The sequence below is a fragment of the Lactuca virosa genome, chromosome 8 (assembly GCF_052849685.1).
Source record: "Lactuca virosa cultivar CGN04683 chromosome 8, Lactuca_virosa_CGN04683_v6, whole genome shotgun sequence".
Classification (NCBI taxonomy): Eukaryota; Viridiplantae; Streptophyta; class Magnoliopsida; order Asterales; family Asteraceae; genus Lactuca; species Lactuca virosa.
Window position 1 is genome coordinate 34,681,925 of NC_136433.1, and position 12,951 is coordinate 34,694,875.

Below are 12,951 nucleotides of genomic sequence, written 5' to 3' on the forward strand. Positions count from 1 at the left end.
TATATATATATATATATATATATATATATATATATATATAATACTTAATTTTTTATATGCGATCTATCATTTAATTTGTTCCAAAAATATTATTATGACCGGAAAATATTTATAATTTTTTGAACAATTTAAAAGTAGAATGACAAATTGCATAAAAAGGAAACTTTAACGACTATATATACGATTACAAAATTTGGTTAATCTTTCAGGTTATTTTTGTTTTATTTGTCGATATTTCATTATTTTGTGCAAGAATATAACAAATTTTCCTCTTCAACAACTGCATCCCATCCGAATTACAGAAAAAAACAAAAAGGAGTGTGGAAGCACGGCATGGGTGAGCGCGTGATTCAACAGAGGTAGCCAGAACTGGAAAAGGCGATTTCAAGATTCAACGATCGACTTTTACTATTTTAGGAACGCACGTTCGCTAACACCACACACACAATTCATATAAACCTCTCCCGTAACCCTCTTCTTCTCTTTCCCTCCCCTATTCATCTATACGTGTACGTTTTCTGTATCTATAAACCTATCATCTCTGCCATTTTCTAGGGCTTCATTTTCATTTGATTCCTCTATACCTTTTTTCTCGCTCCTGAAAGGTAATGCCGTATCTTTTTCTGAATCTTTTTTTTTTTTTTTTATTTGGTTTCTTTTGCCGTTTTCAACTGGCTTGGTCTTCGTGCTCTCATGGTATATCCTAGAACAATTCGTATTTAATACTTTTCTGTTGATGATCCTTTATAGATTGTTTGAAGTTTTTGAATCGGGTTGTGTTCTCGTAAAAAATTGGATTAGACATTGAGACAGAGCTTCAAAATCGGCTTCTTCACCGGATCGTATGTTCGGTAACAATGCTTCAATTCGAGTTGTTCCCTTTTTGTAATTTCTGTACTTATTTTGAATTTTAGGAATTTATACATTGTTTGCTCATAGTTATATCCCGTAGAAATCTTATAATGACCGGAAGAAGGATCCCCAGTTCCTCTGTATCGAGAGAGATCGGTTATATACAATCGGTACAAAGCCGACTGGTTTTCGTTTTCGCTTCCTTATGTTATTAGAATTTCCTTTCTTCTCATGGAAGAAGTCCGCCATTTGTTTATCACATTCTCTTATCATATCGATTCATGAAACCGGGTTTCTAGCTTTTGGTTTTGGTTTTCTCACTCTCTTGTATGAAAGTTAACAGCGTTGTATGCATTGACCTAATTTGTCTCCCTTTCTTTATGTATTTTCTTGGTGGTTCTTTAATTTAAAGAAAGAACAAATGTTCTGAAGAACATCTGGCACAATTTTCACCCCAAGTTTTCTGTCCTCAAGGATTTTATGTTATACGTTTTTTATGTAGCAAGTCCAAAGGATTTTTTGTCTATATTTTGAGGGTCTGTTTTGGCTTAACAACTGATCTTTGTTTTTTTTTTCCTATGGATAACAAGAATTTATGTCTTCATGAGCAAATTTTTCTGTTTAAATGTCTTTGATCTAATATACTGACTCCCAGAATTAGAGTCTGATTTTCTAATTTTCTTTCTGTTGCATGCCTAAGAAGAAAGAGTCTCACTTTGAATAATCACAAAGTTGTCTTTCATCTTTTGGTGGTATTATTGGAAAATATTGTTTGATAAATTGCATTGCATGCATCAAACAAATGGGAATCACATTTTTGAAACAGAGGTTATGGCCTTTTGCCTACTTATGTCCCATTTACATCTAGTTCATATTTCTTCTAGAGTATTACAATTCATCATGTTTATTTCTATAAGTTGGGCTGACAATTAGTTTTATAGGGCGAGAGTGACATTATCAGTTTGTATTTTCATACTGTTAATCATTTTATTTTACTTTCTAGAAGGGGTTTAATGCAAAAAAGATGTGAATGGTATCACACTATCACTATATCATATAACATTTTGGATGTCAGAAAATTTAAGATACTAACAATCCTTTTAAGATACCTAATGGCCACACAAAATTTTGTTAGAAAATTATCTTGTAATTTGCTGACTTCTTCTAGAGTTCTTACTGCTTACAAGTTGATTACAAAAGGAAAGGAAATAAACAGAAAGGTAGAAATACATAAATGTTCATCAAATTCATTTCACATCATGGAATATTAACATGAGTATCTTTTGACTTGTCAAATTCAGTTATTCACCAAGTTCATTTCACCACCTGGTTTATGTTCATGCGTTCTGTCTTGGGTCCCTATACAATTCAATGATTCCCATACTCCAGTGGGACCATATACTATGTGGTTCCATATGCTATTGTTCCTTTGCCAATTGCCATAACCCCACCATGTGGATTTGGAAATTCGGATCATTTTTATATACAACATCAAAGTGTCAAGTTTCTCTCTTCCATGTAATTGTTATCAATCATCTTTCTGTTTGCTTATGCATAATGTTGTGTCCTATGATGTTGGAACAGGACAACCTTTGTGTCCTATGATGTTGGATTTGGATGATTTAGGTTACCGAATTCTTTGGTTTATTGTTATATGGAATTGTCTTTTAGCAACAGGACAACCTTTGTGTCCTATGATGTTGGATTTGGAATTTTGGATGCTTTAGGTTACTGAATTGTTTTGTTTATTGTTACACGGATTTGTCTTTTAGCAACTTGTATTGTAGCAACTAGCAACATGTATGGATTTGTGACATTTGTCCAATGTGATGTTTTGTTGGTATATATATTTAATCTACATTATTTGATTACATGTTTTTCTAAGGGATCTTTTTGTGTTGTAGTTATCTGTCTAAACTTGATCAAAACAAGCAGTTGCGTGGAGGACTCTTGGATGCATAATTCAGATTGAGGTTTGTGTTTGTTCATTGATTTTTACAATCTTGAAGTTTATTTTTTTATTCTTCTTCTGTTTGTATGAAGTAATTATTATTATTGAATATATATATATATATATATATATATATATATATATATATATATATATATATATATATATTGATCAACAGTTGTGGACCTGATGGACATTAAGTCGAATCACAGTGCACCTACACTGACGGACCCCACGCCAATAAACAAACCAAGATTAGGACTTTATGATGCTTTGTTACCATATTCATCTGGAGCTCCTGGCCTTTTTTTAAAAGTCCAATGGAAAAAGCCTGGACTACATAATTGGTTGGATGCAATGAAGTCCTCATCTCCCACTCATCAAAAACCAACAAAAGATTCTGTTTCTGGAATTGACACGTCATCAAATGACGTGGCGGCGGTTGCTTATTGCAATTGGCTTGTCAAATATCCTTCTGCACTCACCTCCTTTGAACATATTATGAAATATGCAAAGAGTAAAAGGATAGCATTGTTTCTTGATTATGATGGAACTTTATCCCCGATTGTGGACAACCCTGATCTTGCCTTCATGTCTGATGCTGTAAGGATTTATTTACCTTCAGTCATTTTTTTTTTTTTTTTTTTTAAACTTGAAAGTTAAAAGTTAAAATACCTTGTGGTAATTTTCAGATGCGGGCTGCTGTGAAAAATGTGGCCAAATACATCCCAACAGCAATCATCAGTGGTAGAAGCCGTGACAAGGTATTTTATATTTTTATATTATTTTTTTCACTGTGTGTGTTTTTAATGATCATTATACAAATTATTCGACTAGGTACACGAGTTTGTAGGGTTACAAGAACTCTATTATGCTGGTAGTCATGGGATGGACATCATGGGTCCCGGCAAGGAGGTACCTACTTTTACGATTGTTGCATTTGTTACATGGGACAGTACTGTTGGACAAGACAAGACTAGACTGAATGGACAAACTTTCTATGACTTATTTGTATCATTTACATCAGTCCTAGTTCAATCCACACAAAATACAGTACGACTAGTTTTGTCCTGTCGTGTCATGTCATGTAATAATATTGATCTGACGGTACTAAGTCAAACTTTCTATCAGTTGCGTCTTTTTGCACAGACAAGATGTAGAGAGCAAGTCGCTGCCCCACTTTTTGTTTAGGACAAAAATTCACTCAGTCCCACCACCTTATTGTTTACACAGTGCATGTGTTGTCATGTTATGTATTGTGTAACAAACTTTTTATTTTATTTTTTAAATGATAGGGTGAGGAAGGTAACTTGTTCCAGCCTGCTAGTGAATTTCTACCGATGATCAGTGAGGTAATTATAAGATTTTTTTTTTATATATAAATAATATTGTGTTTTGGGAGATTTTTGTAATATTTATTTGCTTTATTAGGTTTTTAAGTCACTTGTTGAAACAACCAAAGAAATCAAAGGAGCAAAAGTGGAGAACAATAAGTTTTGTGTCTCCGTACACTACCGCAATGTAGATGAAAAGGTAGTATTCCAACATTTCGTTGATTAAAAAAATGTTTTTATTTCATTATTTTTTAATTTTTTTTAACAATTACAGAGTTGGCAAACAGTGGCGCAATATGTACAAAACATTTTGAAAGACTATCCACGTCTGCGATTGACACATGGGAGAAAGGTACAAAACAAAAGTTTGTCTTTTTGTAATTTTGTATCATGGAATGCAATGATTAATTCCATTCCATTTCTTTCATCATTCCATTCCATTGTAGGTTTTGGAGGTACGTCCAGTGCTTAAGTGGGATAAGGGAAAGGCGGTTGAATTCTTGCTCGAGTCACTTGGTTGGTATAATTTATTGTTATTTTTTTTCTTTAAAGTTTAAAAGAAATTAATATAAATGTGGTTTTTGTAGGGTTAAATAATTGTGATGATGTGCTCCCGATATATATCGGAGATGATAGAACTGATGAGGATGCATTCAAGGTATACCGTATACCTATAGCTTGTGGGCCCATACAGAAATTAAATTATTTCAGTTTTAGTTATTAACTATGAGTGATTAAAAAAAAACTTGTTAAACAGTTTTTAAGAGAAGGTGGTGGAGGTTTTGGGATCTTGGTGTCTTGTGCCCCGAAAGAAAGCAGTGCGTTTTACTCCCTCAGGGATCCATCAGAGGTACACGCATTTCTTATTTAATTTTTTTAAACCTTTTTTCAGCATTTAATAAATGTGTTTCGTTGGTATGATAAAATAGTTTAATATGCATGAACTATGTTAGGTGATGGAATTTCTAAAATTACTGGTGATGAATAAGAAGTCGAGTCCACTATAAGGAGAGATCTAGATGCATACATATGAGACTATTATGCGTATTTACTATTTTGACCATGCATATAGCATAGCAGCAAGACAATAAAACAGAGTTCTGACTTTTGATGCATATTTTGTTTTGTAGATATATATGTATTTTTTTGTCTTAAGTAACTCAGACTTTTGGTTTCTTTTTTAATTTTTTTTCTTCAGGTCATATTTCACTATAATTTTACTATAATTTCACTATAATTCGACTAGTATTTTGATCATATGTTAATATGCATATTTTGTATATGAGTGCTAATAGTTTCATTACATAAAAAAAAAAAACTGGGATTAGAAATAACTTATTAACAACTTTTTTATTATTATTATTATTATTTTTTTTTTATTTTTTTTATGCGAGTGAAGAGGGCTATAAAACAATTGAATTGACTCATTACACAAAAATAGCAATTTTTGTTAAACGAAAATAGTCATCTGAAAACCATTAACCATATTTGTATTTTGTAAGTGGGAGGACCAACTAAAAACAATATTGATAATTAACAAAACCTGATTAAAACTGAAAAACAACAATGATAAAGAGGTAAGTATTTTAAAATCGGGGAACTCAACAACTTGATACTTTGTATTGATTGCATGGTTTTCAATGTCAAATCATTGTATGCTTTTTGCTAAACGCTCGGTGTTGTCATTGGCACCCGATTTTAAAGATTAAAAACCATTTTCAAAGTCAAAACCACTTTTGAGTTAGCTTAAATAACCCAATCTGATGGGACTTATAATAATTCACTGCCAAGTATTATTATTTTAATCATCGAACATTAAACAATTTTTTTTTATCGTCGCCCCTTCTAACTAAAGCTTATTTCTAATTTATATCCTTTTGTATTTCGAAAAGTTATTTTCAATCCTTAATACTTTAATTTAATACATATCCATATTTTAATTTTTCCATATATATATATATATATATATATATATATATATATATATATATATGGAAGGGTTATATGGAAAACAAAAAAACCCAAAAAATCATAAAAATGCATAAAAAAATACTTAGAGATTACAAATCTTTTTTTTTTTTGACTTTATATTCTTAAAAATCGCAGCTTTTTTTTATAAATTCGCTGAAAAAAAATTAAAAAATCGATTTATTTTATACTTTATATTTTTATTTATATTTTTTTTGTTTTTTTTCAAAAAAAAAAATTCATCGGAATTATATCAAAAGTTGCGGTTTTTAAGAATATAAAGTCAAATAAAATATTTGTGATCTCCAAGTATTTTTTATGCATTTTTATGATTTTTAGGGTTTTTTTTAAAGTTTTTTTGTTTTCCATAGAACCTAAACATATATATATATATATATATATATATATATATATATATATATATATATATATATATATATATATTATTTTGTTTTTACTAACTATTGCTAATTTGTGAGTGATTCATTCATGCACACAATATTTGTTAGACACATTTGAACCTAACTATATATATATATATATATATATATATATATATATATATATATATATATATATATATATATATATATATATATATATAAATGTGACCTGGTTCCACTTCGATTATGTCCTTGATCTTTGATGATTCCGGCGAACTTGCGAGGTCACAGCAAGAAAGGGCCGTCAGCCGTTTTCCGGGAGGAGGCTTCCGGGAAAACGCTCCGACGGTCAAGATGACTAATATTATAATTTTTACTAATTGTCTACATATAGATTACTGAGTTAGTTGCGATTCAGTGGCTGATAGGGCTGTTCACTATTTGGATAAAACCGAATTGTCAAATTGGACAATTTTGATTGGACTATTTGGTTCGGATATTTGGATTGGTTTTCAACAAAACCGAATTATTATTTTGGATTACGGATTGATTTTGGTTTATAAAATAAGAACCGAATAGTCCTAAAAAGCCGAATAAACATTTATTATTTATTTATTTATAATATATATCTATAATTATCATCCATACGTTACAAACATTGAAGATGTGGAGGGAGATGAAAATTGTGGATTTCGGGCAATAACTGCCTCCCTCAGGTATAGTCAAAAATATTGGCGTCAAATCCGCTTAGAATTACACAACGAGTTATTAGAAAATTAGGGACGATATGCAATGATTTTTCAGGATGATATAAACAACGTACATCACTCGTTGAGTTTCACTGGATTGGGTTCTGCATAAAGTGAATATTGGTTGATTATGCCGGATACTGGATTCTTCATTGCTAATAAGTATGGTGTAATCGTCTATTTTTTAGACAAACAATGTTCGTCGACATGTTTTCCGCTTTGGCATGGCCCGCAAGACATCTCACATCATATATCTATTGTTATCGCCTTCGTTTATAATGATCATTACGTAAAAGTTGATTTACAAGAATCACATCTAATGCCTACAGTTTTGTCACTTTGGCGTCACCACATATCAGAACGTGCCACTGGATGGGAAATATTGTATAATGCTCGACTTAATGCATATATTCCACCGAATGCACCACGTAATAATTGTAATATTCATGTAGTTGATGTCCCTGATAATTAATAAAATTAAAATATGACAGTGTTTGACAAAACGGTGGTAATTGAAAATGATAATTTTATTTGTTATAGTTGTGAAAAAATATCATATTATATTTTTTATTTTTCGTTTAATTGTTTGTGATTGTTATTTTTTATTGTTCGAAATGTAAACAAACTCGAATTTAAACCGAAAAGTTTATAAAAAAACCATGTAATTAAAAAAAATAACGAAAGAAATTGTTAACACCTTGAATTATACCGACAAATATATAAAAATAAACACATAAATTTTTTTTTTTTAGGTTAACGAATGAAAATTTTGTCATATATATATATATATATATATATATATATATATATATATATATATATATATATATAAAATTTGAAAAAATAAAAAAAATTATATGAAATCTATACAAACTCTATTAAAATAAAGAAATTGTTATATAATAATAATAATAATAATAATAATAAATTGTTAAAAAAAAAAGTTAATGCTTTTATATGAAACAAGGACTAAAAGTGTAATATTCATAAACTATTAGGAGACAAAACTAAAAATCAAACCAAAGCACAAGGACCATTTCTGTATTTTACTCTAAAGAAAAACATTCAAATAGTTTTGAAAAGTCAGTCACCGTCAATCTGTCATTCGAATGTACTATCATTACATTTTTAATATTTTTTTAATTGAATTTACTATTAATGGTTTTAAATAGGTGGTTTTGACTTATTTTTCGGGCGTATTTAAAATCCCGGCTAAACAATTAAGGCAAAATAAAAAGCATTTTGGTCCCAATCCGGAACTAAGAGATGGATTTAATTTTGGACCAAAACCAAATGAAGCCAATTACGTACATACCATGGAGTATCTTTCAATCAAAAGAATCATCTAAATTTCTAAATTTTTATAAAGTTAGCAAAATATTAAAAAAAAAAAAAAAGCTAACCATTACGAAAGCAGAATAACATTTTTTGGGTTGTGAAGTCAACCAACATAGTTAATGTTAAATTTCTTACTTTTATCCACAAACCAAAAGAAGGAATAAGAAACAATATTGTCAAAAGATACATCTTTTTGGTTTAGCCGTTCCAAAATTCAATGGATTTTGAAAGCAAAAGCATCCAAGTCCATCCAAGTCCAACATGTAGTAAAAATCACTGCTTCACATGCTTTTATTTGAGTCGATTTCAAACCCAGAGTGTCATGCCAAGCCATCCATGGTGAAATCATGTAATTACGAGGCAAATCAAAATCGGGAAATCTCCGATAAAGTCATAATATTTTAAATAAGTTTACGGTTTAATTTCAACTTTTATTTTTTAATAGAAAAAGTCCCGACTGTTTTATATTTTTTGCCCAAATTAACGAAACAATCCTTATTTTTTTTCAACAGAAAATGACAGATTAGCATATAAAATTAGATACACAAAATTTTTTTGTTCAAAAAATAAATGTTGGGATTAAACCGTAAATTGACCCAAAATATTGAGACTTTATCGAAGATTTTCCAATCCAAATCCCACCAACAACCAATAAGGGACCATATCGAAGAGCGAGGGTGCATGGAATAAATAAATGATTAACTATCTCGGGGTTCGGTTGACAAACGGGACATAACAAAGAATCAATATCAATTCCTTTTTTTTATCGAGATTGGAACGGAAAGATATTCGATTTAAATCTTTCCACATTAACTTTGATTAAAACAAGTTTGTTCCATCTAATGGAATCACTCGTAAACACCTGTGTACCATTGTCAATTAAAATTTAAAAGTCGGGCCAATGCTAAAAACTAGTCACTTGAAGAGTCAATATCCCAAACCAATATGCCATTTTGATCAAGCAAGACCAAACTCTATAAAATAACCTCAACCTCATCCCATTGCCAAACAAAAACAAAGCATTAGGGATGAACTGTACAACTTATATTATTAATCATAGTGTATGATCTAATGAATCATCTTTGAAGAGCAAACATTATTCATCCAAAAAATGAATAATGTTATATTATTGACCACATTTTTAGAACATAAAGAGGTCAAATAAATACATTTGGAAGAAAGTTAGAGCAGAAGAAAGAATACATTTGATGGCCTCGACCCATGAAGAATTAGAGTCTACGAGAAATCTCACCACCACTTGAATAATAAAGCTCTAGGGGTGGAATTGGTATGGTACCAAGTTTTTTTTTTCCAAACCGTGTACCGTACCAACTATAGTTGGTATCAGATTTTAGCGACCAGTACCGTACCAGTGTACTTAGTACTAATTAATTTGGTTACCAACAAATTTGGTTGGTACATATTGGTATTTGGTATATACCAAAAATTTTAACTAATATGTACTATACGTGAATATAAGTTGAATTTGTGGACATTTGGATGTTGCTTCACTCGCTTGTGTTAGTATTTTTTTTTTCTTTTTTGGAAACCACTAAAAGGATTAAAAGAGGTCCACCCCTAGCAAGTTACTAGAGGAAGAAAATGGAAAATGCTTCACTCGCTTGTGTTAGTATTTTTTTTTCTTTTTTGGAAACCACTAAAAGGATTAAAAGAGGTCCACCCCTAGCAAGTTGCTAGAGGAAGAAAATGGAAACCGTACAATGAATGAGAAGTTAGTATTCCTTTTAAGTTTTAGTATGATGTGCTTTTGTATCACTGATCTCGTGCACATCAAAAAATAAATATCAAGAATTTTGTTTGTCAATGTGTTAGTTTAGTAATTCTAAGACTTGTTAGTTGTTATTCTAATTGAAACATGAAGATATGAGAACTCATATTTCTTTGTGTGTGTGTGTGTATATATATATATATATATATATAAGTTGGTTGGTACGGTACAACCGTGGTATTCAAAATTTCATACCATTACCATACCAAGATTACTTAATTGGCATGGTATTTTCAGCTAAACATATTGGCTACCAAACAACCTGGCTACCAATTTTAATGGTTCGGTTGGTAACATATTGGTTGGTTCTCCGTGGTACATATTTACCAGCCCTATAAAGCTCTCTTTAAAGCATATAAACTTCCAATCCTAAGACACCCACGACTTCTATGTTGGCCAAAACATTTTTCCAATTAATCCATACCATTTTTTCCCATTCAAGTCACCACCTTAGAAAAAAGACTTATAAGGGACTCAAAATAGCTAATAATCGCATCCGGAGCCTGAAATAAGAACATAAAGTAAATTCTAAGACTGCCTGATACCAACTTAAAAAGTGTCACTCACTCACTCGCCCACCCACCTATAAAGTTGTAACTTTCCATTTAGAAAGTTCGGCCGTAAACTTTTTGATAACATCTCTCCGCCCCTCAATCCTATACATGCAACCACAAGACCAAGGTACAAGAAAGGTATGCGAACATGAATACAACCGATAAGATTCGCCATTTGGTCAACTTCAACCACATTGGACCCTTCCCCAAATGCTTGCTTTTTTTTACAAGTTAACTTTTAGACTGAATGTCAAATTAAAACAACACAAAATTCTAACTAGGTTCTAATATTCTCCAACGACCAATCATCCCTTATACTGATAACATCATTCACAAAGAAGAATTGTGAGATCACATAAAAGAAATGTGAGATAAACAACCCGTCATTACCAATCCTCGCACCTTGGAAATATTAAAAAATGTACTAAATGGAAATTTAGGAATATCTTATCTAAATAAAATATTATAATTATAATACAAATAGAAGGATCATTTGAGAACCTATAGTTTCCCGAGAACCCGAGAACTAAAAGTGGAACATTGGATTGTATTATTGAATGGTTTGGATTGATCATGGCATTATTGTAAATATAAGAGAATGCAATGACATTTTAGGTTTTTATCGATACACCATAGGGGTAAATATGGTATATAAAATAATCAAATAAAAAATAAAATAAAAATAAAAAACCAATATCCTAGTTAATCTCTTTCTCTCGATTTTATTCACTGACACCCTCTCCATCGACCTCCTTACGACTCCAACTCCCACCTCCCCCCTGCCTTCTGCCACCCCTACATCTGTCAACGACCACCATCTAAAGCGGCTTACAAGTCTCTCCATCACCCCCCCCCCCTAAAAAACAACATTGTATCAAATCATTGTCGTCTCCGACCATCCGTATAACATAGAACGAGATTTCTCCTTCTTTCCTCCTATTGTCGCATCACCTCCCGGTGTCGCATCGCCTCCCGAAGTTCTGGCCATGTCATGTATGCCTCATCTCCGGCGATCAAATCACATCTCCGCCTCATCTCCGACGATCGATTCGTGACTACATCTCATCACTCGTTCGTTTTTTGTATATCTTTCAGATTAGATATTGTCGCATGGGATCGATGCTCAAGTCTCCACACTAAATCCATCATCAGCCCTACCTATTGCTTTCCAACATGTATCAACGTCCTGATATGATGACTCCATGTGTTGATCCTCAGGGCCAGCCCCTTGATCCTAGCAAAATTCAGGATCACTTCAAGGTTTTCATTCCCCTAATTAAATTCCTTATATTACTTTTACCGTATATCCTATCGATCTCTCTTTAATTAAGCTTGATTTAGCTGTGTTTGCATATTATGCTATTCTGATTTGATGTATGGTTTCACGTTTTCTTAGTTATACGTATTTATAGAGATCTTACATTCTTATCGATGCTAGACAATTTTGGATATGTATGCTATTAGGTCACCTGGTATTGGTGCTTGATTTTATACTATGTGAATCCATGAAGATTGACATGATTTTACAGGAGTAAAGCAGTTTTGTGTTCTCTATTTATATACTGTTCACAAGTTCTTGTTTTCCTGATAAAAATCAAAGTAATTGATTCGGAATTGAGGAGAATTATTATTATTATTGTTTGAACAGGAAAGCAAGAGGAAATTGGAAATGGAAGCTTGGTTAGATTTAGCAAATATTTACACAAAGCTGGAGTCTTTTTCTGATGCTGAAATTTGTGTTGGCAAAGCAAAGTTAAAGGAATTCTACTACCCTCGAACTTGGCATTCTACAGGTTTGTTCATCATTTCATCAACTTGTTTTCTAATTTGATGTATGTATGAAATTTTTTTTACCATTTTATCCTCTTGTCTAGAAGTGATGCTAACTGATTATTTACTAACTGTTGTAAATTGAAATTGTAAATGACAAACAATGTTGAATCAATAATAACTGTTTATTTGAGAACTGAATGAGAGTAAATAACCATTTTACCCTTTTATCCAGAAACAATGTTGAAACAATAATGATTGTT

At 31.4% G+C, this 12,951-nt stretch overlaps 1 protein-coding gene and 1 long non-coding RNA gene across 9 annotated transcripts; both read left to right on the forward strand.

Moving 5' to 3' along the window:
- The first annotated feature begins 440 nt into the window (after nt 1–440).
- Nucleotides 441–5,353, forward strand: LOC145133264 (trehalose-phosphate phosphatase A-like). 8 transcript variants are annotated; one of them, XM_079068194.1, is made up of 13 exons: nt 441–605; nt 751–851; nt 2,757–2,825; nt 2,982–3,406; nt 3,496–3,567; nt 3,641–3,718; nt 4,099–4,155; nt 4,235–4,336; nt 4,412–4,489; nt 4,584–4,653; nt 4,725–4,795; nt 4,895–4,987; nt 5,091–5,353. In XM_079068194.1, the coding sequence occupies exons 4-13, from the start codon at nt 2,993–2,995 to the stop codon at nt 5,142–5,144; spliced, it is 1,089 nt and encodes a 362-aa protein (XP_078924320.1). In that variant the 5' UTR covers nt 441–605; nt 751–851; nt 2,757–2,825; nt 2,982–2,992; the 3' UTR covers nt 5,145–5,353. The 8 variants fall into 8 exon arrangements, with proteins under 8 accessions (XP_078924320.1, XP_078924327.1, XP_078924321.1 ...); XM_079068201.1 differs by having other exon boundaries at nt 3,016–3,406; XM_079068195.1 differs by having other exon boundaries at nt 751–842.
- Nucleotides 5,354–11,809: 6,456 nt separating this feature from the next.
- Nucleotides 11,810–12,712, forward strand: LOC145128809 (uncharacterized). Its single transcript, XR_013717109.1, has 3 exons — nt 11,810–11,911; nt 12,014–12,178; nt 12,567–12,712. It is a non-coding gene; the product is annotated as an uncharacterized LOC145128809 (long non-coding RNA).
- Nucleotides 12,713–12,951: the final 239 nt, after the last annotated feature.